At 48.2% G+C, this 23,605-nt stretch overlaps 1 protein-coding gene across 1 annotated transcript in view; it reads right to left on the bottom strand.

Annotated features, from left to right (window-relative positions):
• Positions 1-1,190: 1,190 nt before the first annotated feature.
• SLC7A5 (solute carrier family 7 member 5) overlaps positions 1,191-23,605 on the bottom strand; it is a 43,485-nt gene continuing 21,070 nt past the window's right edge. Inside the window, exons 3-10 of the mRNA XM_048515305.1 lie at positions 15,833-15,938; positions 14,762-14,806; positions 12,521-12,644; positions 10,628-10,731; positions 9,743-9,845; positions 8,467-8,645; positions 7,703-7,880; positions 1,191-5,091 (exon numbers count right to left, since the gene is read on the bottom strand). Of these exons, the coding sequence (XP_048371262.1) occupies positions 8,556-8,645; positions 9,743-9,845; positions 10,628-10,731; positions 12,521-12,644; positions 14,762-14,806; positions 15,833-15,938 (572 nt within the window). The 3' untranslated portion in view covers positions 1,191-5,091; positions 7,703-7,880; positions 8,467-8,555. The remainder of the gene's footprint in view (positions 5,092-7,702; positions 7,881-8,466; positions 8,646-9,742; positions 9,846-10,627; positions 10,732-12,520; positions 12,645-14,761; positions 14,807-15,832; positions 15,939-23,605) is intronic.

A 23,605-nucleotide genomic window follows, 5' to 3' on the forward strand; every position in this document is an offset into this window, starting at 1 on the left:
GTGCTGTTAAACCCCACTGATTCTCATGCAAAGAACTAAAGCGCGATCCTTTACTTGGGAGTAAGCTTGGTTGCTGGCAGTGGGACTTGCTTCTGAGTAAACCCTCCTAGGGTTGTGATTCACCCGTTCAAAGAGTTGCATGGTTGCTTCAAAGCAAAGATAACGACTACCACCAAGCTTACTCCTGAGTAACGCATATCTCAGAGCCAACCGTTTTTTCTAAACTAAAATCTCAGTATTCAGGTTAAATTGGCACTTTGCGATAAATAAGTGGGTTTTGGGTTGCAATTTGGGCACTCGGTCTCAAAAAGGTTAGCCATCACTGCATTAGGGTGTTGTGGGTTTTCTGGGTTGTATGGCCGTGTTGCAGTAGCATTTTCTCCTGACGTTCTGCCTGAATCTGCGGCTGGCTTCTTCAGAGGATCTGCTGTTAACTACCTTGCTCAGGTCTTGCAAACTGACGGCCGTAGATTTGCTGATTTATCTTCAGAGGATCTCCAAAGATGCCAGCCACAGAGCAGGCAAAACCATCAGGAGAAAATGCTACTGGAACGCGGCCATAAAACCCGGAAAACCCACAACACCCTGAATGGGAAAGGTGTCTCAACAGCACTCATCAGTAATAGACCAAATCTGGATCCCCTTGCCTCCTTCTAAAAGGACACATCTTGAAAGTTCTACGCTGCCATCAACCAACATTAATGTCCCTCCATTCAGCCTCTTACAGTGGTCCTGTTCCTCCCCAATTTAAGTGTTTGGAAGTATCAACTGTGACTTGGGTGCTGTGTGGTTTCCGGGCTGTATGGCCGTGTTCTAGCAGCATTCTCTCCTGACGTTTTGCCTGCATCTGTGGCTGGCATCTTCAGAGGATCTGGGAATTGTAGTCCATAACGTCTTCATGATCCTCTGAAGATGCCAGCCACAGATGCAGGCGAAACGTCAGGAGAGAATGCTGCTAGAACACGGCCATACAGCCCGGAAACCACACAGCACCCAAGTGATTCCGGCCATGAAAGCCTTCGACAATACAAATCAACTGTGACTATTCTTCCGTTTTTTTGTTTGTTTGTTTATAATGGGTATCAGGCAAAATCCAAAAAACCACATGGGATTTCTGTTCCTATCCATCCATTCTCCGGTCCAATCACAACGCAGGGCCTTCATGCTTCAATGAAGGAGAAGAGGAGCTATTAAGAAAATGTTTCTTTATTTTACAGACGAACAGTGTCGGACACAGTCACTTCAATGACACATTATGATCGGTTCTCTGAGCTTCAGCCCTAAAAACTAGCCTTATGTCTCCAAAACAGACCTGGCAGGTCTTGCAATTACGAGAAGTGCTACAGAAATGTGAAATCCACCACAGAGGTAACAACTCTTTCTCCCCCCGCCCCGCCGCCCGTCTTTCAGAAATATCTCAAGTCAACGGCAATTCATTTCCTAGAATTTAGAATACAAACCACCAGAAATGGTTTTGTAACACAGAACACAGTTAGAACATCTGCTACAAAGCCACCCACAGAAATATTAAACAGGTCGTCATGAAGAAATACATCATAATAATAATCTGCATCTGTGAATCACCCCCCCCCAATAATTATCTACCATTTTTACCATCACAAACAGGCAACAAATAGTCTATAAACTGTCTCTTTGTTCTGCTTTAGCACAAATCATTGGCTTGGAAAGGACAGTTACCACGCTTTTCAGCACAGCAAGAGAGTCTTTTACGAGAAACAAGGAAAGCTTCTGGAATCTATGGCAAGAGAAAGGTTTAGACACATCTTCCTACCCCCCACCCCACCAATAAGGGGAAAAAAGGTTATTGCTGCCCCAAGCAAAATAAAGGAAAAGGAAAAAACAAACAGTGCTTGAGGCAAAAAAGATTTATATCTTCTACAGACAATATTTTTCCCTCCAGCATCAATGTTTTTTGCTTTTCCTTCATCCTGCCAAAAAAACAACTGGATGTCCTCAAAACATTAGGAACAGGTATTTGTGAGCCACCAACTGTTTTGAAATACCTAATCTCCGTGGGCATCAACTCACCCCATTGTTCTTTTCTGGGGCACAAGTTGAACATGGTGCTGCCCAAAGCGAAAGGAACAGCCCACCCATACAGGCCTTTGCAATCATACTGCTTCTCATTTAAACTGGACTGTGACCCAGGTAGGTAGAGGATGCTTGATGCTCCGGCATCAAAGGAGGGAGTTTCTTGTGCAGATTTTTCCCTTGGACTAAACTGACAAGCCAACTGCAAAGGAAATTCAAAACAAGAATACAGAGACCTCTTGGATGGGTCTAGGACCGTGGTGGCGAACCTTTGGCACTCCAATTGGCCATGCTGGCAGGGGCTGATGGGAATTGTAGTCCATAACGTCTGGAGTGCCAAAGGTTCGCCACCACTGGTCTAGGAAGATGGAAATGGTGGACCTAGCAGAAATCAAGAGGTCTTCCACTGTCAGCATGAGCTGTCCCTGAATGTATTGCCTTGAAAATGCGAGGCAATTCCAGTCTTGCCTGCAGGAGGAGGGATTCTCTCATTTGAGAACATGCCCAAGGGCTCCCCAAGATAAATCCTTTCTCTGAAGCCGCAAGATCACAGCTGCTCAAAAAGATCTAGTCCTTGTCTCCAATGTTAAAATGGAGATATTTCATTACTAAACTTTATTGTTAAAATTTAACTGACAGCAACAGGAGGACACATTTTAAGCAGGTGCTCAACCACTGATGGCTAATTGAATTGATAAAATGTACCAAAAGCTGATCCTTTTTTCTGAAAAGTACCCCAAAGTTAAAAATAAATAAATAAATAACGTGCTCGTTGTGCAAAAGGACTGATGCGTTGGCTTTTGTTTTGGACATCTGGGCTTATTCAAAGGAAAAAAAAGTTACTTTAAAGGGCGAGATATTATTCCCTCTTCCGTAATGATACAAGCTGTTAATATGACAGCGGAATAATACATTCTTCCTTACAAAGTCATCAAGGGCTTCCAGGATACTGGAATGACTGGATTTGTTGAGGGCTCCACAAATCTAGCTAAGAAAGAAACATGGACGCTCAACAAAATTTTCCCAAGGGCCAACTGTTGGCTTACATTTATTTCTAAGGAAAAGGTGAAACTTACAACTCAAGGCATGTCTACCCTATAATATTTAAGCCTTTTCTCAAACCCCATGGTTCTCAACCACAGTAGTCCAGGACTTGTAATTCTGTGAAGGGCCTGGATAGGAGACACACCGTTCTCTGCCTTTACAGAACTACAACTCCCAGGATGCTTTGTAGGGTCAACGTTCTGTAGGGAGCCAACGCTCCTTTAGGTTGGCTGTTGTTAGCCAGAATGTGAGCAGGCAGAAAGGAAAACACTCGGAGCTCTTTCTGAAGTGGAAGAGTTATGGCCCATGGCAGCTACTTCCTTCTCAATTGCCCTGTGATCTTTGGTATTCCAAAAGACCACATTCTGAATGAAAACAAAAGTTATCTTGCCAACACCAACTAATAACCCAACCACCATATGGATATTGATGGGATAAAACCACTGTGCGGCTGCTCTTGTGTTTCAAAAACACAGCCTTGTTGAGATGACCCAAGAATCAGGATTCACAGAACTTTGCGGGGTCATGAGCTTTGGAAGTATTACATTCTGGATGGCAGGACTTCCCAAGGGCAGTTTAAATCCCACCCCGAGGTGAGTCAGGATTTTGGGACGAAAAATTCAAGCGTCCCCCCCCCCCACGTCCCCCCATCTCCCAGGAACGACGAAGCAAAAATGTTACAATGCAGATGCACGCAAATAGCAATTCATAGGAAATGCAGATTTCTCCCCAACTCTAACCTATGTGGTCCCAAGTTCCATGGCAATAAGTAGTACAGCACCAGGGTAGTTACCAAGAAGAGTAAAAAGAAGAAAGATTGCAGCATACATTCCAAGACTTATCTTCTTGCTTATAAGCACCCACAGTGAGCCCGAGGCAAAACTTGTGCCGTGCCACACTCTTTTGCTTCCCTCACCCATGGAAGCCTTCTGGGTTGACCAGCACACAAAACCGCCAGAGCGAGTCTATCGATGGGACATTAGTCACAGTGAGAAAGCAAACGGCACACGGATTGGATTTCTCTTTTGGCGCTGGAGAAAGGCCAACGCCAGCCTGCACACCATGCCTGCCGGCGCACGAAAACTCACTGCTCGGGGCTGGTCTTTGTGCGTTTGGAGCAAGTCGGGTGGAACGTGCTTTTCTGCCGGCGCACCAGCATCAACTGGAGTTGCTCAAAACGGTCGCTAACGTCACAGACAGGACGACATATAAAACATTTATTGCAAGATGATAGCAAAGCAAAACTACATGGCAGTCTCAAGGAAAGGAAGCTTAAAAAATAAAAAAGAGATCTCTAAATATTATTATTATTAATAATAACAATAAAAATAATAAGTTCATGTTGGAGTAGCCAACTCTGTCTGGACTGATATCGGAGCTGGTCCGCAATGAAAAGTCACATTTTATTTTATTTCGCAGGTCCCTGTCCGTTAGTGTTCAGGAGTGTGACATTTAGGAAAACCTTTGCCCCCGATGAAACCAGCAGCACGGGATCTTTTTTTAAATTTCAGCAGAGATTGAGGCCTCCGTGGAATGCTGGCAGCTCTTAGAACCTCGTTTTCCTGGGATGGACAAACTAATTCACTAGCAAAATGAAGAACCGAGAATTGACTCCAATGAGCGCAGCCACTCATGTAAACGTTAACAGAACCGTCTCCGACTGGGCTCCTTGGTTCGACGAGCAACTGAGACATTCTGAAGCTCTTCTCTTCCCACGATATTGAAATTTATACTCAGAACTCTCCTTCTCTGCAGCTGGGGATTGGAAGCAAGGAACGGCGGTGGAAGCAGGGCATGCGGGCTGCGGGATTCCGGGGGGCGGTTTCCTTGGAGGCCCAACGGCTTGGATTTTTAACGAGGAATCAGAAATACTCGGGTTTTTCAAAACTAAAAATTGTGCGCTGCCTTCGAGCCGTACACGCTGACGTTTTTCTTGCTCTTAAGACTCTTGGGGGACGACTTCCATCAGTTTCTGGAACATGACTGTTGTAGAGTCTGTTAAAGGAAAAGGGGGAAGAAGGAAAGGGTTGGGGTTTTTTTTTTGAGAACCATGGGTGTCTCAGGAACACTCCATTCATAAAACAGTTCTTATCAACAAAGTTTGTTGCTGCTTCCTCTCTCTCACCAGCCCCTTTAAATCATCTACATTTATACAACATGGTAACATAAGCCCCTCCCCTCCACCTTAAAAGGTCCAGCTTTGGTTGCCCCTGCCCCATCTGAGGCTACTAGTGATCACTACTGCACAGAGGATTATCGGCTGCCCTCTCCCCTCCTTGGAAGAAACCTCATAAATCTCCCGGCTTCCAAAAGAAAGCTCCAAAATATTTCTCCTGGAGAGACCCGTCTCATCCAGCACACTCTCTTTTTGAACTGTTACCATCCGGCAGACGATACAGGTCTATCAAAACTAGGACAAACAGGCTCAGAGACAGCTTCTACTCTAGAGCTGTGGCTATGCTAAACTCTGCGGCTTCGTGTTGATGTGTTTGGGGCTGTGTAGGGATGGGTGGAGGAAGGGGAAAGTGAGGATGGGGTATGAGTCTGAAGTGGTGTGCATCGAGGAATGCTGCTGTAAATTTTCGTTGTGCGTGCACAATGACAATAAAATGCTTATGCTTATGCTAGATGGGTGGCAACCCAAGAACTAACGTGGCACCAAAACTTTGCAATTCCCTCCCCAGGAAGATTCGTCTGTCTCTCTCTGTTGATGTCTTGGTTTTGTCTGGCATACCTTCCTTCCTGGTCCGCCTTCCTGGTGTTGCTGCTCTTCATTCGTGTTTTTATCAAATTATTTTATAATTTTGAATTGTTTTTTAATTGCTGAAACGCTTTCACATTCTTACATTTCCCGCCTCGGAGACCCCGACTGGGTAGAAAGGTGGCATAAAAATGTTTTAAATAAATAAAATGAAAACCGAGCTGAGAATGTATCCCTCTTTTCGGGCCTCTGGTTATTCTGGTTTTTCAGGCTGACGGGTGTTGTTTCAAGATGTTTGCACAACTTGTTTAATCTGACCTGCTGCTCATAGCCAAGAAGCCTGTGTCCCCTTTCAGCTTTTTGCAAAGAATGCCTTCTCTCCAGCTGAAAGACAGCACAGCCAACCACAGCTGCCCCTGGGCCACCGGGCTGGGGTAGTAAGGCACACGAGCAGTTAAGAGGATCGCAGGTTTCAAGCGAAGACATTAAAAAGACATTTGACACTCCGTTTCCTTGAAAACTGTAACCTCTGCAGAAGCAAGCCTGCGAACAGGATACAATGGGCTGTATAATTTGTTACCCAGCGGCTGTGAAAATGGGCTATTTCTAGGAACTGAGACTAATAACTTGGAACGGGGAGGAAGGAAACAGAGAAGCCCCAGTGTTCTCAAAAGAAGCTCTTGATTGCCCCATCCCTAAAAAGCCGAGAAGTGTGGGCTCTCCCGTTGGCCTGCATTTCTAGGTCAGCCGCTTCTTACTGTCTTGGACAAGCTGGAGGCAAACGAGGAAACCGTCCAGGGAGGCTTTTATGATTCTGCTGTTCAAACAGAAGCCGAGTTTGCAAGGCTACAGAGAAACCACCTGGGCCGCCAGCCGCAAATGCTCTAAAGGGTCTGCTCTGGGATAGACACAGGCCCCTTCTGCACAGGAAACTCAAACAGGTTATCTGAACCCGTGTTGCCTCTCTGTCGCTGTTTGCACGGCAGGTGGAGGGGCCATCCGGGATTGCTGGGATTCCGGCATCAAGATGCAGATTGGTTTGCACAAGAAGAAGAAGAAGAGTTTGGATTTATATCCCCCCTTTCTCTCCTGTAGGAGACTCAAAGGGGCTTACAATCTCCTTGCTTTTCCCCCCTCACAACAAACACCCTGTGAGGTAGGTGGGGCTGAGAGAGCTCCAAGAAGCTGTGACTAGCCCAAGGTCACCCAGCTGGCGTGTGTGGGAGTGTACAGGCTAATCTGAATTCCCCAGATAAGCCTCCACAGCTCAGGTGGCAGAGCTGGGAATCAAACCCGGTTCCTCCAGATTAGATACACGAGCTCTTAACCACCTACGCCACTGCTGCTCCTGTGTTTCCCTGCAAACCGTGCGTCTGAGAATCCCCCTGCCTGAAAATCCACACGCTTACTTGCTGACACAAAATGGCGGCCGCCAACAGAATCCACTCTGATGGTGGCTGCCTGGAGAATTCACCATAACGGTGGACCAGGGCAGGGGAACAGAACACCTCCTGCTTGCCGTAGTTCGCACAGGCAAGCAGGAAGCGTCTGAAACCTGGGTTAAAGGGAAAAAGCCACTACTGGAGCAACTTTCATTTAACCCGGGCTCAGCCAACTATAGTGGGCTAGAAGTGTTTGGGGAGCAAGTTCTGTGAAAACCCCCCCCCCCCCCCCACAACACTTTTTCTACACCCCTGAATCTGTTCTATGTGGCCTGTGCGGAATCACTCACAGATAACAAACTGGGTCGCGTTGCCCCCATCTTGAATGTCTGACCCAATGCTGGAGACCTGGTTAAAAACACAAACTCCCCCCCTTGGAAACTGAGAATGAAAATGACCTCCTGTGCCCCCTCACCCCCCCCCCCCAAACAACAACATCTGGCCCACCACCAGCTGTACTCACATATCAACTGCAGAAGCCACTTGGGTTTATTTTGCCACCAGACGCCGATGTAGTAAACGGGGACCCCGCTGAGGATGATGGCGAAGCCGATGCCACACTCCTTGGGAGTCATCCAGAAGGAGACGACGATGAGGAAGACGCAGGCCAGGATGAAGAAGACAGGCAAGGAGAGGTTGACCTGCGTGTCGGAAACCAGCGAGGGACAGAAAGCGGTGAGAGTTAGCCTTCCTGGCTAAGATCAAGGGTAGATGAAGGTCAGTCTTGGAGAGACCTTACCCCACCCCCCACACACACAACAGGGCCCCCATGCTATTTCACATGGTATTCTGGAATCCATGCCCTATGAAGAGAGGCTGAGGGCGCTGGGGATGTTTAGTCTGCAGAAGTGAAGGTTAAGGGGGGGGGGGGGGGAACCAGGATAGCCATGTTTAAATATTTGTAGGGATGTCATGCCGAAGAGGGAGCAAGCTTGTTTTCTGCTGCCTCAGAGACCAGGAGTCATGGGTTCAAGGTGCAGGAAAAGAGATTCCACCTAAACATCAGGAAGAACTTCCTGACCGTCGGGGCTGTTCGACAGTGGAATTCACCGCCTCGGAGAGTGGTGGAGTCTCCTTCTTTGGAGGTTTTTAAAGAGAGGCTGGAGGAACATATGTAGGAGGTGCTTTGATGGTGTGTTCCTGCATGGCAGGGGGTTGGACTGGATGGCCCTTGGAGATCTCTTCCAGCTCTACGATTCTACCCCCCAGGGCTCCCTCCACGATTACCTTTATGGGCCGCTCCAGCTCCGGCTTCTTGTACCGCAAGAGTTACACAGCATCCTCGGTGAGTATTGGCCAGCCACTGCACAGCGTTTTCAGTTGGAAGAAGCTGGGAAGAAGCTGGATGACGGCCCGAAGATGTCGCTGAGAAGGCGCATTATTGCAGCAGCCGCCACAATGATGCACTGTGGGAGGCAGGAGGGGACAGAGAGGCAACAGCTGAGCAACTTGTTGTGACGTGAACACTGGGAGCCGGAGTGGCGCGGGGGTTGCGCGCACCGGGCCTGGATCCGGGAGATTCAGTTCTGGATGCCTGGGATGGCTTGGGGCTAGTCACGTACTCTCGGCCTAGCCTACCTCACAGGCTTGTTGTGAAGGAAAAAAATGGGGAGAGAGAAGAATGCAGGAAGCCTCTTTTGGTGCCCACTGGGAGAAAGGTGGGGTATAAAATACATAAATATTCAAACGCGATGAATGGCACGCACTTGATGAACGTAATTAGCGCAAGGCAGGTCACGGTCATTTTCAATCTAAAAGGCAACCCTCGGAAAGGAGGTGCTCTTATTTTAAAAGGCTTTAACTTCTGGACATGCGGACAGAGACCACTTTGGCCCCAACCGCTGGAGCAGGGGTCTGCAACTTGCGGCTCTCCAGATGTCCATGGACTACAATTCCCATCAGCCCCTGTTAGCATGGCCAATTGGCAGGGGCTGATGGGATTTGTAGTCCATGAGCATCTGGAGAGCCGCAGGTTGCAGACCCCTGCACTAGAGGGAAAGAAGGGGGGGCTCTTCAATGCTTTCAAAGGTGTGCTTAGAAATGGAGGAAGGAGGTGCTGCAGTTTAAAACTCCTCTGGGGTCCTTTAAAATTCCCTATGGATAACTGGATCTTGTCAGATCTCAGAAGTGCGGCAGGGTCGGCCCCAGTCAGTATTCGAATGGGTGACCACCAAGGAAGTCCTGGGCTGTAGTGACAAACCACCTCTCTGAATGTCTTCTCTTTTGCCTTGAAGCAGCCCTATAGTGGTGGCGGTCTTGAGCATCTCCAGATGTTATGGACTACAATTCCCATCAGCCCTTGCCAGCACAACCAATTGGCCGTGCTGGCAGGGGCTGATGGGAATTGTAGTCCATAACATCTGGAGTGCCAAATGTTCGCCACCACGGCCCTACGAGGTTGGTATGAAGTGCAGCGCCAGAGGGCCCCTTCTACACAATAAGTGAACATCACAAATTCCCAAAGAGAAAGGTCTGGGCGCCTCCAGCAAGTTTTCGCCCTTACCGTGGAAGAATGAGCTTGGGAGGGGAGCGGAGTGAAGAGCCGGGGGTGGATCATGGACAGGAGGGAGGGCAGGTGCCCTTCGCGGGCCCCGACGAAGAAGAGTCTGGAGGAAGAGAGGAAGAATCTCCGCATCACTGAACTGCCAAGCGGCCGTCCGCCGATGCAAGCGTGCTTTCAGCACCAAGTGTCAACACCGGGGAGAGCGTTGTTAAGAGTCGGACTAGTTCTGGTTCAAAGAGAAATAAGGCGGCCTCTGCCCGTTGCCAGAAGGAGTCTGCCCCACCGTGACGTCCTCACACAGCCTGAGTGAACGTTCTCCGCATCTTGTGAGGAAGGGATTCCAAGACAGAGTATCATGTGTGAACACAATCCAGAGGGCAGGCACACTAACCTGGATAGCTTTAAAAGGGGCTTGGATAGATTTATGAAGTCGATTTATGGCTACCAATCTTGATCCTCCTTGATCTGAGATTGCAAATGCCTTAGCAGACCAGGTGCTCAGGAGCAACAGCCGCAGAAGGCCATTGCGTTCACCTCCTGCACGTGAGCTCCCAAAGGCACCTGGTGGGCCACTGCGAGTAGCAGCGGGCTGGACTAGATGGACTCTGGTCTGATCCAGCAGGCTGTTTCTTATTTACTGCTCCACCCCTTTCTTGCAGAAGGTCCCCTCACAGTTGGATCCAGATCTCACTCTCTCCCCAGCCCCCTTTCAAGCATACTTTGCAAATAAGGTGTTTACGCTAAACTGTAAGTGCTTTGGAAACCCACCTCCAGTTGAAAAGCAGCATCAAATCTTTACGAATCGGAACAATTTGCGATTCCGCTCTCCAATTGCCCCAAGAAATTCTGATGTTCCCCAACCCCCCGGCCGTGGGAGAAACCTACCTAGACGAGGTGAAAAGGGATCCGTTGACGGACCCAAAGCATGACAAACCGACGAAGACGGGGATGATCCAAGCCATGACTCCCAAGTGGTAGTTACCGAAATCCTACGGGCAAAATACAAGGGGAACAGCCTGTCAGTTCTCCCAAAAATAATGTCTGTGAGGAAAAATGGAAATGTGACAGGGTGGGAGCCAATGGGTGCTGACAATGCATGATTTGAAAGCCTGCGTGATCCAGAACTTGACTGTGGAGCCACAAGTTCCGGCCCCGCTGTAGCAACCATTCCCTTGAAGGACACCACTGATCAAGCCATTATCAACTTTGGCTGCTGAGCTGCAAACCCTGAAATGCAGCGATCGCAGGGTTGTTGTGAGGGTGAACCTGATTACGTAGCTCTGTGCAAAAAGAAACAGCTACGCAGTGGCGTAGGAGGTTAAGAGCTCGTATATCTAATCTGGAGGAACCAGGTTTGATTCCCAGCTCTGCCACCTGAGCTGTGGAGACTTATCTGGGGAATTCAGATTAGCCTGTACACTCCCACACACACCAGCTGGGTGACCTTGGGCTAGTCACAGCTTCTCGGAGCTCTCTCAGCCCCACCTACCTCACAGGGTGTTTGTTGTGAGGGGGGAAGGGCAAGGAGATTGTAAGCCCCTTTGAGTCTCCTGCAGGAGAGAAAGGGGGGATATAAATCCAAACTCTTCTTATTCTTCCCCGAGGAGTTCAAGACTGTGCTGGTGGGATCCCCCCCCCCCCTCCAAATTTGGTCTCACCATGGCCCCAAACCAAATTAGTTTCACAAACTATACAAAACTGAATTAGTCAAGAGGGTTTTTCCACACAGGTACTAAGGCACGCTGTACTAAATGATCCACAAAGTTACCTGGATAAATTTTTAGGGACTGGAGTCTCTGCTATGTAATTTTGCATTGTTTAATCTGTTAACACTTATGCTTCGCTTCAGTTCTGGTTTTTTTGTTCTTCTGGCTGGTTCTACAACCCTGGCGCTACTGCATCATTCGCTGAATAATGTATCCTGTCTGTGTAACTTGCCTTCAGTCCTAGTAAGAAAGGCCAACTATAAAGAACAACATAAAATATATAAATAAATGAACAGATAAATAAATAATTTTGGCAGGGGAGCGGGCCTTCCCCTTAACATGGATATGGACCAGCGACTCCACGGCTCAAAGAATATATCCTACCTGTTATAAAAAACTGTATGTATAAAATAAAAGCTGTTGCCAATGCGAAGTTTAAAATTACAAGCCATACAGAAGGAAAGGATATGTACTGTCCTCAGCTTCCACGGCCGGAGTCACTGGGGTGCTGTGTGGTTTACGGGCTGTATGGCCGTGTTCCAGTAGAATTTTTGCCTGTCATTTCGCCTGCATCTGTGGCTGGCATCTTCAGAGGATCTGATGGTAAGTTTTGACCTCACAGTATATATACTCCACTTGCTTTCCATTCCTACCATCAGATCCTCTGAAGATGCCAGCCACAGATGCAGGCGAAACGTCAGGAGAGAATTCACTGGAACACGGCCATACAGCCCGGAAACCCCACAGCACCCCAAGGAAAGGATACTTTCAACACCAGGCAGTGCAAAAGAAAAAGTAAATGGGACCTCTCAAACCAATACTGACAGATTGCTCATTCGGTGAGGCGTTGCTCTGGCAACTGATCACGAGATTACCCAGCCGGTGGCGCATTCGTCCCCAGAGAGGGGTCTGCAGACAAAGCCTCCCTTGTTATCTGTTCTCGCTGCCCCGCGTGGCCCCTCCCAGGGAAACAGGATCAGCTGGGGGTGAATGGTAGAGATGGAGCCCCGAGATAGATGCTCCGGCAATCACTGCCTGACAGGTGGCATCATTTCCGGATGATTCATCTTACCACGGCCACCGCTTCTGACGCCAGCATCTCATCGACCGACAGGGTGGTGAAATAAGCCAGGTTGGTCAGGACGTAAACCAAGGTAACGATAGGCAGAGAGATCATGATGGCCAGGGGCAGGTTTCTGCGGAAGGGAAACACAAAAGGTGTGTTAGCACACCTGGACACCGCAGGTGTTTTCACAAGAGATGCTGAAGATCTCCCTCCCTGTCTGTTTATTCCCACCGTGCCTCTCCCCCCCCCCCCCCCCGCCCTGCCCCCAGAACAAACTTCAGCAATGCTTTCATCCAGACAAGCTAGATCTCATCAGATCTCGGCGAGGAGATCACCAAGGAAATCCAGAGTTGCATAAACCCTACAGTCTCCATACGTTGGCTGTGACTTGACAGCACATCCCACAACTGGCAACAAGTATTCTAAAGAAAGCGCCCCAAAACGAAAACCATGACATATTTGGCCTTGCTGTGGCTTGTTTTGGGATCCATTAATTCGCAGTCCTCAACAGGGAAGCTTCAAGGGGAGAGTACAAGGTGAGATTGCTGAATTTGAGTTCATTCACAAATTCAGAACAATGGATCACCCACAGTTGAATAGGGACATTGGATTCTAACCTCACTACAGATGCTAATTTTCTTCCCCTAAGCTTTTCTCATCCGCTCTAAAGCACCTAATTATGTTCTGTGTTGTACCTCTGCATGCTGTGGCTCTTCTGTGCAACACCCCTCTCACATTCAGAATGAGATTTAAGTACTCAGAGAACTTCATTCTCATGTGCATCTGATTGACAGGGCTTGGACTCTTGACAGCTCAAACCCTCAAAACCTTGTTGGTCTCCAGCGTGGTGTTAAAAGCAGGTGCACTCTAATCTGGAGAACCGGGTTTGATTCCCCGCTCTGCCACTTGAGCTGTGGAGGCTTATCTGGTGAACCAGACTAGCTTGTGCACTCCAACACATGCCAGCTGGATGACCTTGGGCTAGTTCTTGGGAGCTCTCTCAGCCCCACCTACCTCATAGGGTGTTTGTTGTGGGGGGAGGGGGAAGGGAAAGGTGACAGTAAGCCCCTTTGAGTCTCCTTTGAGGGGGAAATAAATTTCCCTTTTGAGGGGGAAATAAATTCAAACTCTTATTATTATTGTATTGTCGAAGGCTTTCACGGCCGGAATCACTGGGGTGGTGTGTGGTTTCCGGGCTGTATGGCCGTGTTCTAGCAGCATTCTCTGAAGATGCCAGCCACAGATGCAGCTGAAACGTCAGGAGAGAATGCTGCTAGAACACGGCCATACAGCCCGGAAACCACACAGCACCCCTCTTATTATTATTATTCTTACGACGTAATTGTCAAGCGTGAAACCAACCCGGATACAGGAATAATTCTTCATGCCAGAAGGCGAGGGAGAGAAAATGGGAGGGAATTAAAGAGACATGTTAAGGGCCTCTCGACCCCTTGGCTGGCAGGGACTGCTTTAACTCTGGAATAGATTAATTAAAAGGGATTAATTCGAAGGATTCGTGATTGCCCTGTGCCAGTCAGGAGCAGGGTGGTGGTGGTGAAGGGGATTAAATGTTGCAAAGCCACCCAGCTCCAGATTAAGAACATGTCCCATTTATCGTACAGAAAGAAGACGGTTTTGACACAAGGGGCTGCCCCGGTCAACTGCAGCCCACAGGAAATCAAACAAACCAATTCTAAAAGACCGAACAAAAGGCAGGTCTGCCTCTCCCAGCAACACAATAAACTGGGTGGGATTGAGGGGGGAAGATCTTCCTGATGTCGTGCGGGACCATAAGAGGCTGACACACTGTTGTGTTCACAAATTAATGGCAGTCGCAGCAAACATTCTTGGTAAGTAATGAAGTACACTGGAATATTTGTAGCCAGGCCAAACTCTCTGGGGAACAAGGACTGCTCTGCCTCTATTCCGTGGATTGGGGGGGAGGGGGGGGCTGGCTTTGATTCCTGCCAAGTCTTGTTAAGCCACGCAACTGCTAAAATGCACCGGACTACTACTAGAAGGCAGGGTTTGAGCAAAGCGATCAAACTGCAAGATGGTAAATCTGCTCCCAAGAAAGCTCCGTTTTTAATTCCGAGGTGCAAATCAGATAATCAGTTTTGTTCAGTAGATCAGACGAAGGCATTTCGAAACCAGTCGGTGTGCTGAATCCATGGCATGGCCAGAGGGTCCCGTCCCCCCGACCCCCACCCCCAGTTTGTCAATAGGCTACTTCAGGGCAAAACCTACCTGTACGGGTTGATCATCTCTTCAGTAACGAAATTCAAATAATTCCTGCAATTTTTACAACAAAGATCGAAAGGTAATTGGGGTGACACACTTGCACAACAACACAATCTATTCATAAGCACACTTTAGTTAGGATAAAACAGAGGAAAAAACCACTTTGGGGAGAAAAGAGTGGTGTAAAATAATTTTTTTAAAAAAAAGATTAGGAAGACTAGTAAGAAAATAATGCCCACAGAAGAAGAGTTTAGATTTTTTTGCTTGCTTTTCTCAACCATAAGGAGTTTCATAAGCATAAGCATTTTATTGTCATTGTGCACACACAACGAAATTTACAGCAGCATTCCTCAATGCACACAATGTCAGACTCATACCCTATCCTTCCTTTCCCCTTCCTCCACCCATCCTTACCCAGCCCCAAACACATCAACACGAAGCCACGGAGTTCAGCATATTCAGCCTTAATACAGCAATCCTTAGGAGTAGAAGCTGTCTCTAAGCCCTCTTTTGTCCCTAGTTTCTGATATGACCTGTATCATTCCGGCACGATACGGTTAAAAACAGTTCAAAAGAGAGTGTGCTGGATGAGACGGGTCTCTCAGGATATTTTGGGCTTTCTTTAGGCTTCAGGAATTATAGAGTTCTTGCAAGGAGGGGAGAGGACAGCCGATCATCCTCTGTGCAGTAGTGATCACCCTTTGGAGCTTCTTCTCATCTCAGCCACTGGAGCAACCGGAGAAACCATTCACAGATGCAGTACGGTGGTTAAGCCTCTCCCCATATAGCACAGTGGTAAAAGCGGCACTGTTTTAAGGAACATTTCAGTTGTTGTTTCCTTAAAAGTCTCAAAACTTACAAGCTCCTTTCCGTTCCTCTCCCCACAACAGACACCCTGTGAGGCAGGTGGGGCCTACTAACCCACCTATTTAACTGGAGATGCTGGGGACTGAAGCTGGGACCTTCTGAATGCCAAGAGGTTCTTCTGCAACTGAGCCACAGCCCCTTTCCAAATCTACCAGGACGGGGAGGAAAGAGGGCACACAACATTCCTCTAACACAAACTTTTGCTCTTACCAGCCTCCGTAAGCAAAAAGGCCACTGTACAGGGCCAAGACTATTTTCCCGACTTCAAGGTTCGTGCCCTCAAAGGAGTGATCGATGCTGAGGTTTGTGACGTCATCTGCAGGGGATAAAACAGAAAAGACAAGGAATTCAGATACAAGGAACCCAAGCCCGGGTCCTTTCCAGGTCTCACGTGGCAGGCACGTCTGCACGAAAAGGGGTGTGATACAGTTCACAGTTCCCCCCAGTGAGTGGGATTTTCCAGTGAAATTTTACAGCGACCTCCCAGAATGGCAGCTTCCATGACCCTTGGCCAAAGGTCCCCGGAGAACCCCACTGAGAAGAAGAAGCCGCCACAGACCCCCCCAATGAAAAGACCAGTTCAAGCGTCAACATGTAGCTTCGTGCAAATTCGCTTCTGCCTAATTTGAGGAACGACCACGAAACACTCACCAAGGTTTAATGAAGCCACGCATGTCTAAACACTGAAAATGAAAAATGCAAACGTGTTCCGTGTTCACCCGTGTGTGATTGTTGCTTTTTGTTTCAGAAGGGAGGGCAGAATTGCTTTCAGCATTGCTGAGAACCAACCCTAAGAGTTTCAGAAAGAAAATCTCACACGGACCATTTCTACTTGAAGGCTCAGAGATAGGACTCTTCTGTTCTTCGGTGGACACCCTCAAATCCGCACGTCCCTCTGAATTGTGGGAAGGGCTTGACCACTTGGGCTTCCTGCTATTTATTTGCTTTTGAAGGAAAACAGTCCAAGAATTGGAGAGGGGGGGAGAGAGAGAAAGGGTGGAGGGGGGCCCTTCAATTGTACATTTCTTAAAGATGCTTCCAAATGAATTCAATGTTTATTTGAGTTGCAAAACACCCAGGAGAAATTCTGCTTCATGCCTTTTGATTTGAAGGCCAAGCCGAGATGCTGGAAAAGGGCAGGAAGAGGCCAAATCTCATTTCCTAGAAAGATCAGGGCCAGAGGGGCAGGAAGAGACCAGAGAAGGTCTCTGGCAGCCATCTGACCTCCCGGCTGCCACCCTTGTGATGTGCCTCAAGGTGGTAAGAGCCAGAATAGCCCGGTCACACGGGTGTTTCGGCTTTGGTGGGGCTTCGCCCATCATCCATTCTCGGCTTGATATTCCAGCCATTCACAGCAACGAAAGAACTGGGAGAAGGAACTCCCAAGAAAAGACACTTTCTTCCAACAACCGCAAAACCCTACATCTTCCTGAAACAGAAATGCCGTGGAAGCATTCGTGCCAGTTTGCTTCCAAAGAATGCTTTGTCAAAGGAGACAAAGGCAAACTCTATGCTGGGGATAATTAGGAAAGGAATTGATAATAAAACTGCAAAGATTGTCATGGCTCCTTACATATATAAAAGCCGCATTGGTTAGCGACCGCACTTGGAGGTCGCTATGTTCCAGTTCTGGTCGCCAAGCATCATCGAAAAAAAAAAAGGATATCTTGGAAGAGAATAGAAAAAGTGCTGAGAGGAAGGGAACCCAACGAGGGATGATTGAAGAGTTGGAGCACCTTCCTTATGAGGAGAGGCTGCAGCGTTTGGGACTCTCTTTAGTTTGGAGAGGAGGACGGCATTTGAGGGGATATGATTGAAATACAACAGTAAATTATGCATGGGGTAGAAAATGTCGACAGAGAGAAATTTTTCTCTCTTTCTCACAATACTAGAACCAGGGGGCATACATTGAAAATGCTGGGGGGAGGAATTAGGACTAATAAAAGGAAACATTTCTTCACGCAACGTGTGATTGGTGTTTGGAATATGCTGCCACAGGAGGTGGTGATGGCCACTAACCTGGATAGCTTTAAAAGGGGCTTGGACAGATTTATGGAGGAGAAGTCGATCTATGGCTACCAACCTTGATCCTCCTTGATCTGAGATTGCAAATTCCTTAACAGTCCAGGTGCTCGGGAGCAACAGCCGCAGAAGGCCATTGCTTTCACATCCTGCATGTGAGCTCCCAATGACACCTGGTGGGTCACTGCGAGTAGCAGAGAGCTGGACTAGATGGACTCTGGTCTAATCCAGCTGGCTTGTTCTTATGTTCTTAGAGACACCACAAATTGAAGGGCAAGAGGACCTTCAAAAAGAAAACCTGCTTCCCTTCTAAATCGCTCTGTTCTTCAAGTCACAGGACTCCCTTTCCTGATTGGAGCCTTTTCAGGCATTTTTAATATCCACACACACACAGATCTACCATCTTACTAGGTAATTTTTGAACTGATGAACGTGTTGTGCTCGTAATTCTTTTAGATTCCTGCTCGGCTCCAGATTTCCACAACCCAAATCCCCTAGGGCGTCATTTAATGAACGTTCCATTTTGTGGGATGTCCCGACTGTAAGAAAGGCGGACCATAAATAACCTAAATAAATGAATACAGTAGATATACGACCTAGACAACGAACACACCAGACTAGGCAAGACCATTCCAACATGCCAAGACCCAGTTTACATACCATGCTGGCAGGGACAAACTCTGGCCTGGGGCACTTGGCAGCTGCGCACATTCTCGTTTGAACTGGCTGCTGATCAATGAATGCCAGTGCCGAGGAGTCCCACAGGCAAATTGCCTTGGCCTCATCCAGCATCCTGCTTAAATCAAGCCCTGTGGGCCGCAACACATCCAGTTCAACTCACACACCCACACCCACACCAAGATATGCCACGCGCCGTCGTGTTCTTTCTACCTGTTGCATCCAACGTTTACCTGCTGGCCAGGTGGCTCATATTGTTGCCCTCCCTGGCCTGGCAGAGAAGATGCTGTTCACATCAAAGGTGAATAAAATCAATGACTTTTATTTTTTTTAAGTCCGATTTTTTAATTTAAATTGATCTAAATTGATTTTTTTTAACAATCAAATCAATTTAAAAAAAATAAAAAACTTTTTTTGATGAAAAATCTATCTGAATACTGTTTAAGCAGGTTTGTATATGAGATGCATTACAGTCCAAAGGTTGTTCATCGTGAAATAAGGACTCGTTTTTTATTATGTCGCACGAGACTGTATATTCATGCAAAGTTTAATTATTTAATTAATCCCATTGATCCGTTCACGATGTCAAACTCTTTGGGAGGTTTCTGTAAGGTTATTACGGGCAATTTTTCCATCTAGAGGATAGTATGTCAGATGCTTGGTTTTATTTGCTGTTCTCCAAATTATGAATTTGTGTCTGCAGAGAGATGGCATCTCTCTTCTTCACACTAAAAATGTTATTAAAAACATACAGAGTTGATGAAAAGACCTTAATTCCATTGTTCCTTCATAAATCTACGTACACAGAATCAACCCCCTTACCTCTGAAGTGCTAAGTTTCAAGAAGTTCAATGAATAGAAGATTGTTTGGAGTGGAACAGATCTGCATAAGGAGCTAAGTGTGAGGAGGGTGGGGCAAGCAGTAAAATTTAAAGTGAAGCCTTTGGAGCAGAATACTCCACAGGTCTTGGGATTTGTTATTGTGCATACCAAGGAGTTTTTTTCATATTATTTTTCTCCCTATGGAGGAGAGAAAAATCTATATATAATGAAACAGGCTTGCAAAACGGAATGGACCCAGTTCCCGGGACTGTTTTAGCTAAATTAAGAAGCTGGCTAAGGGGCCATGCAAAATGCAAACACTGCAACAAAGAAATGCAAGGCCTGGTGGCCAGAATGAGACTGAAGATAATTCACCACGCAACAATTTCATAATTATCGATGGATTTCTAACACTAGCCTTCACTTAGAAAGGGGGAAGAATTAGGACTAATCAAAGGAAACACTTCTTCACGCAACGTGTGATTGGTGTTCGGAATGTGCTGCCATAGGAGGTGGTGATGGCCACTAACCTGGATAGCTTTAAAAGGGGCTTGGACAGATTTATGGAGGAGAAGTCGATCCATGGCTACCAATCTTGATCCTCTTTGATCTGAGATTGCAAATGCCTTAGCAGACCAGGTGATCGGGAGCAACAGCCACAGAAGGCCATTGCTTTCACATCCTGCACGTGAGCTCCCAAAGGCACCTGGTGGGCCACTGTGAGTAGCAGAGAGCTGGACTAGATGGACTCTGGTCTGATCCAGCTGGCTTGTTCTTATGTTCTTATGTTCTCATAATTTAAATCAGGTCCTAAATCACATCCACCCTGACCTTGCCCAAGACCCAGGCAGGTGTTAGCGACTCAGCCATTCTGTTGTTCGAGAAAAACCCGAGACTGTAGAACAGTATGGCACCAGGTAGATGTAAGCCCGCCCCCACCCACCTGCTGCTCCCCAAAACGGTCCTCTCTATTTATACTCCACCGCACCCTACCCCATTCCTAATTAATGCCTGCCTCCTCCTCAATTCCGGCCGTTCGCCAAACGTGCCCTCGGGACACAGCGGCAGCTGCCCCAGTGGGCCGACACTCCCCACGCCGTGGCGCCAACCTCAAATGACTCCTCAGCCGAGCTCAGCTCTAAAATTAACCAAATTAAAAGTAACATGTATTGACGCTAAGCACCCCCCTGGCCTCCTGTCCGCAGCTTTTAAGGAGCCAAATCCCGAGTAAGGCAGACTTGCCTTCTTTCCAACAGTCTGGGAGGGGGGGGTGGCCAGAACAGAGGAATGGCTTTGTTATATGGTGAGAACCCTTAATTTTTTCCAGCTCGTACAAGTCCCAGACCAAGCAGTGCTGGATAATCTGCAGAAATAAGTCATTAACTGCGATTATTAAAAGGTGGCTAAATGGCAAACATGCAGCGACTAGAGGCCGGCCACTTCAATCACAGTGGGGAGAGAGACAAACCCAGGCTCTAAGGAGCGCTGGGCGGTTTGGCAGCTCCTAAAACGGCTGCATCCTAGCAGCAAAGCAGGTCGGAGCCTGAATGGTTCCCAAAATCCCGGCATGCTCATTCTGGCTCTTTGGAGGAAGGAGAGGATCTGAGAATTATGAACTAGTAGCCATCTTGGCATCTGTCGAAGGCACTCTGGCTTTCGGAAGTCAAATGCAGCTAGGCAGCAATACTGACTTCCACGCGCGATTCTGTGAGTCACAGCTCACTTCTTTGGGTATCCCAAAAGTTTATATTGAAATCAATGCTGGTTTCTCTTTTAGGTGCTGCTGGACTTCTGCTTGACTTTCTTAGGGCAGACTAACACAGCCACCCCACTGCCACGGGAGACCAAAGAAAGCAATTCTTGGCCACAGAACGGCTGCACTGGTTGGAATTCACACACATGGATGAGTAATTGTGCCTCTCTATTCTGCATTGGTTAGACCTCACCTGGAATATTGTGCACACTTCTGGGCAGCGCAATTCAAGAAGGATATTGACAAGCTGGAACGGGGCCAGAGGAGGGCAACCAAAATGGTCCAAGGTCTGGAATCCATGCCCTATGACAGTGATGGTGAACCTTTTTAAGACCAAGTGCCCAAATTGCAACCCAAACCCCAGTTATTTGTTGCAAAGTGCCAACCCGGCAATTTAACCTGAATGCTGAGGTTTTAGTTTAGAAAAAAAAAGCAGTTGTAACTCCCCTCTTCCCTCCGCCCCTTACTCCGCTCGGAAAGCAGGGGCAGCCTGCTCTAGCCTTGCAGCTTCCAGAATCTCTGCGTTGCAATCAGCTTCCTGTGCCTCTCTAGGGATCTCTGCCCTCCTCTCGTTTCCCCCCTCGGGCAGAAGCTTCACCCGAAGTACAGGTGTGCATCAGGCCCGCCATGGCGAAGTATTCCCCTCCCACAAGGTCACCACGGTGCGCGCATACACATGGATTCTCAGTGGGCCGGCCCAGGCCAGCCCTAGATGTGTGTATGTGCGTGTGCGGGGGTGACTTTCCTCCCCCCACATGATGAACTCTGTGTGTTCGATGCCCACAGAGAGGAGCTCTGGAAAAGTGCCACGATCTGGCACCGATGCCATAGGTTACGCCAGCTTCACTGCCCTACGAGGAGAGGGGAGCTGGGGATGTTTAGTTGGTCGTGAAGAGAAGATGAAGCGCAATGATAGCCACATTTAAGATGGATATCTGAAGGACGCCACGTCATGTGGCCGAAGGGAGCAATCTTGTTTTCCTGCTGCTCCATGAGAGACTCAGGACATGCCCGGAGGTAAATGGGTTTAAAGAGTGAAGGAGGAAAGAGATTCCACTCTAAGCGTTTAGTGCAGTTGTGGTGGCTGGCATCTTCAGAGGATCCTCTGAAGATGCCAGCCACACATGCAGGCGAAATGTCAGGAGAAAATGCTACTGGAACACGGCCATACAACCTGGAAAACCCACAACACCCCAGTGATTCTGGCCACGAAAGCCTTCGACAACTTTCCCTTATCTTCCTTTGCCCCCTGACAATGCTGTCCACAACTCACGCCCCTCCACAGAGGATAACAGAGACTAAGATGCAGGCCCCCAGAGAAGGAAGACGAATCCTTGGGAGGGGAAGGCAGGAAGCAGCCAAATGAACACCCCAGTCTAAACACAGACTGAAAAAGTACCAGGCTTATGCAACTGTGGAGACGGGGTGGGAGGGCGGGGAGACATCAGAAGGACTTGCCTCCCCCACCCCAGAGGAGGAGGGCTGAGCAAAGTTTGTTATGAAACATACATGAAAACTGCTATTATTAATTGCTAAAGATCAGAAACACAACAGGGGGTGGCCGGCTGCCAGAGTTCCTCCTTCCCCGCTGGGCTAAAAACGCATTATTAACTCAGGCTGAAGAGTCAACAGGGTTCGCCCAAATCCCGGGCCTGGGAAAAGGGCTCCGGCCTTCCGGTCCCAACTCCCCGCCAAAACCATAACTTGAAGTGTTCTCACGAGCGAAGCCGGGCGAGCCCCACCTCGGTAGCCACATCAAGCCCAAAGAGATTTCTGCTCTTGATAGCTGGTCCCACGACTCGCCTCCAGGTAGAGAGCATCCCGCCTGCTTTCTCTGCCCCGGCAGCATTCCTCGGCCGGCCCAATTACCTCGCCCCTGCTTGAGAAGGTACGCCTGCCGGTTCCCACGCTGCATAGTTCCCTTTGAGCAGGGGCCTCCCAGCAATGTGACTTACTTCCCCCATAAGCCTATTACCTTGGGGCTGCTCAGACTGTTTAACCTGAGAATGCAGAAAGGCATAGCTAAAGGATGTTAAAAAAAAAAAAAAAACCGCAGTGAAAGCCACCCGGGAGGCCCTGCGGATGGGCCAAACGAGCACTAATTAAAGCTTGGCTCGCAACACAGCCAGGAATATCAGCACAGAGCGACACGACTCTTGCACGACTTGGAAGCCGGCAGAACCGAATCGTTGCGCCTGCTCGTTTCCTGCAGGACGCCGCAAAAAGTGTTGTGAACGGCGGCTTAATTCACACGATCGCGAGAAAAACTGCCGCTTTGTCTTTGCAGTGGCCGGGCCTCCGGGGAAGCAAGCAGTAAGGGGCGCACTCGAGAAAGAAAATGTTGTAACTGCAAGTGCGGTCCCAACAGGTAATGCTCCCAGCCTGCAAAAATTGTGCCGAAGAGTTTTCACGGCCGGAATCACTTGGGTGCTGTGTGGTTTCCGGGCTGTATGGCCGTGTCCTAGCAGAATTCTCTCCTGACGTTTCGCCTGCATCTGTGGCTGGCATCTTCAGATCCACCCAAATTGTGCCGAAGAGTTAAGCGGGAAAATGAAAAGGTCAGCTCCAAGTGTGTTGCTGGAGTGGAAAGCATAAATTCCACGCTTGGGATTATAAGGAAATGGACAAAAATAAAAGAGCGAAGAGTGACAACAATATTACACAGATGTGTGGCAAGGCTCTGCCCGGTTCTGGCTGCCCCATTTCAG

The sequence above is a fragment of the Sphaerodactylus townsendi genome, linkage group LG14 (assembly GCF_021028975.2).
Source record: "Sphaerodactylus townsendi isolate TG3544 linkage group LG14, MPM_Stown_v2.3, whole genome shotgun sequence".
NCBI lineage: Eukaryota > Metazoa > Chordata > Lepidosauria > Squamata > Sphaerodactylidae > Sphaerodactylus > Sphaerodactylus townsendi.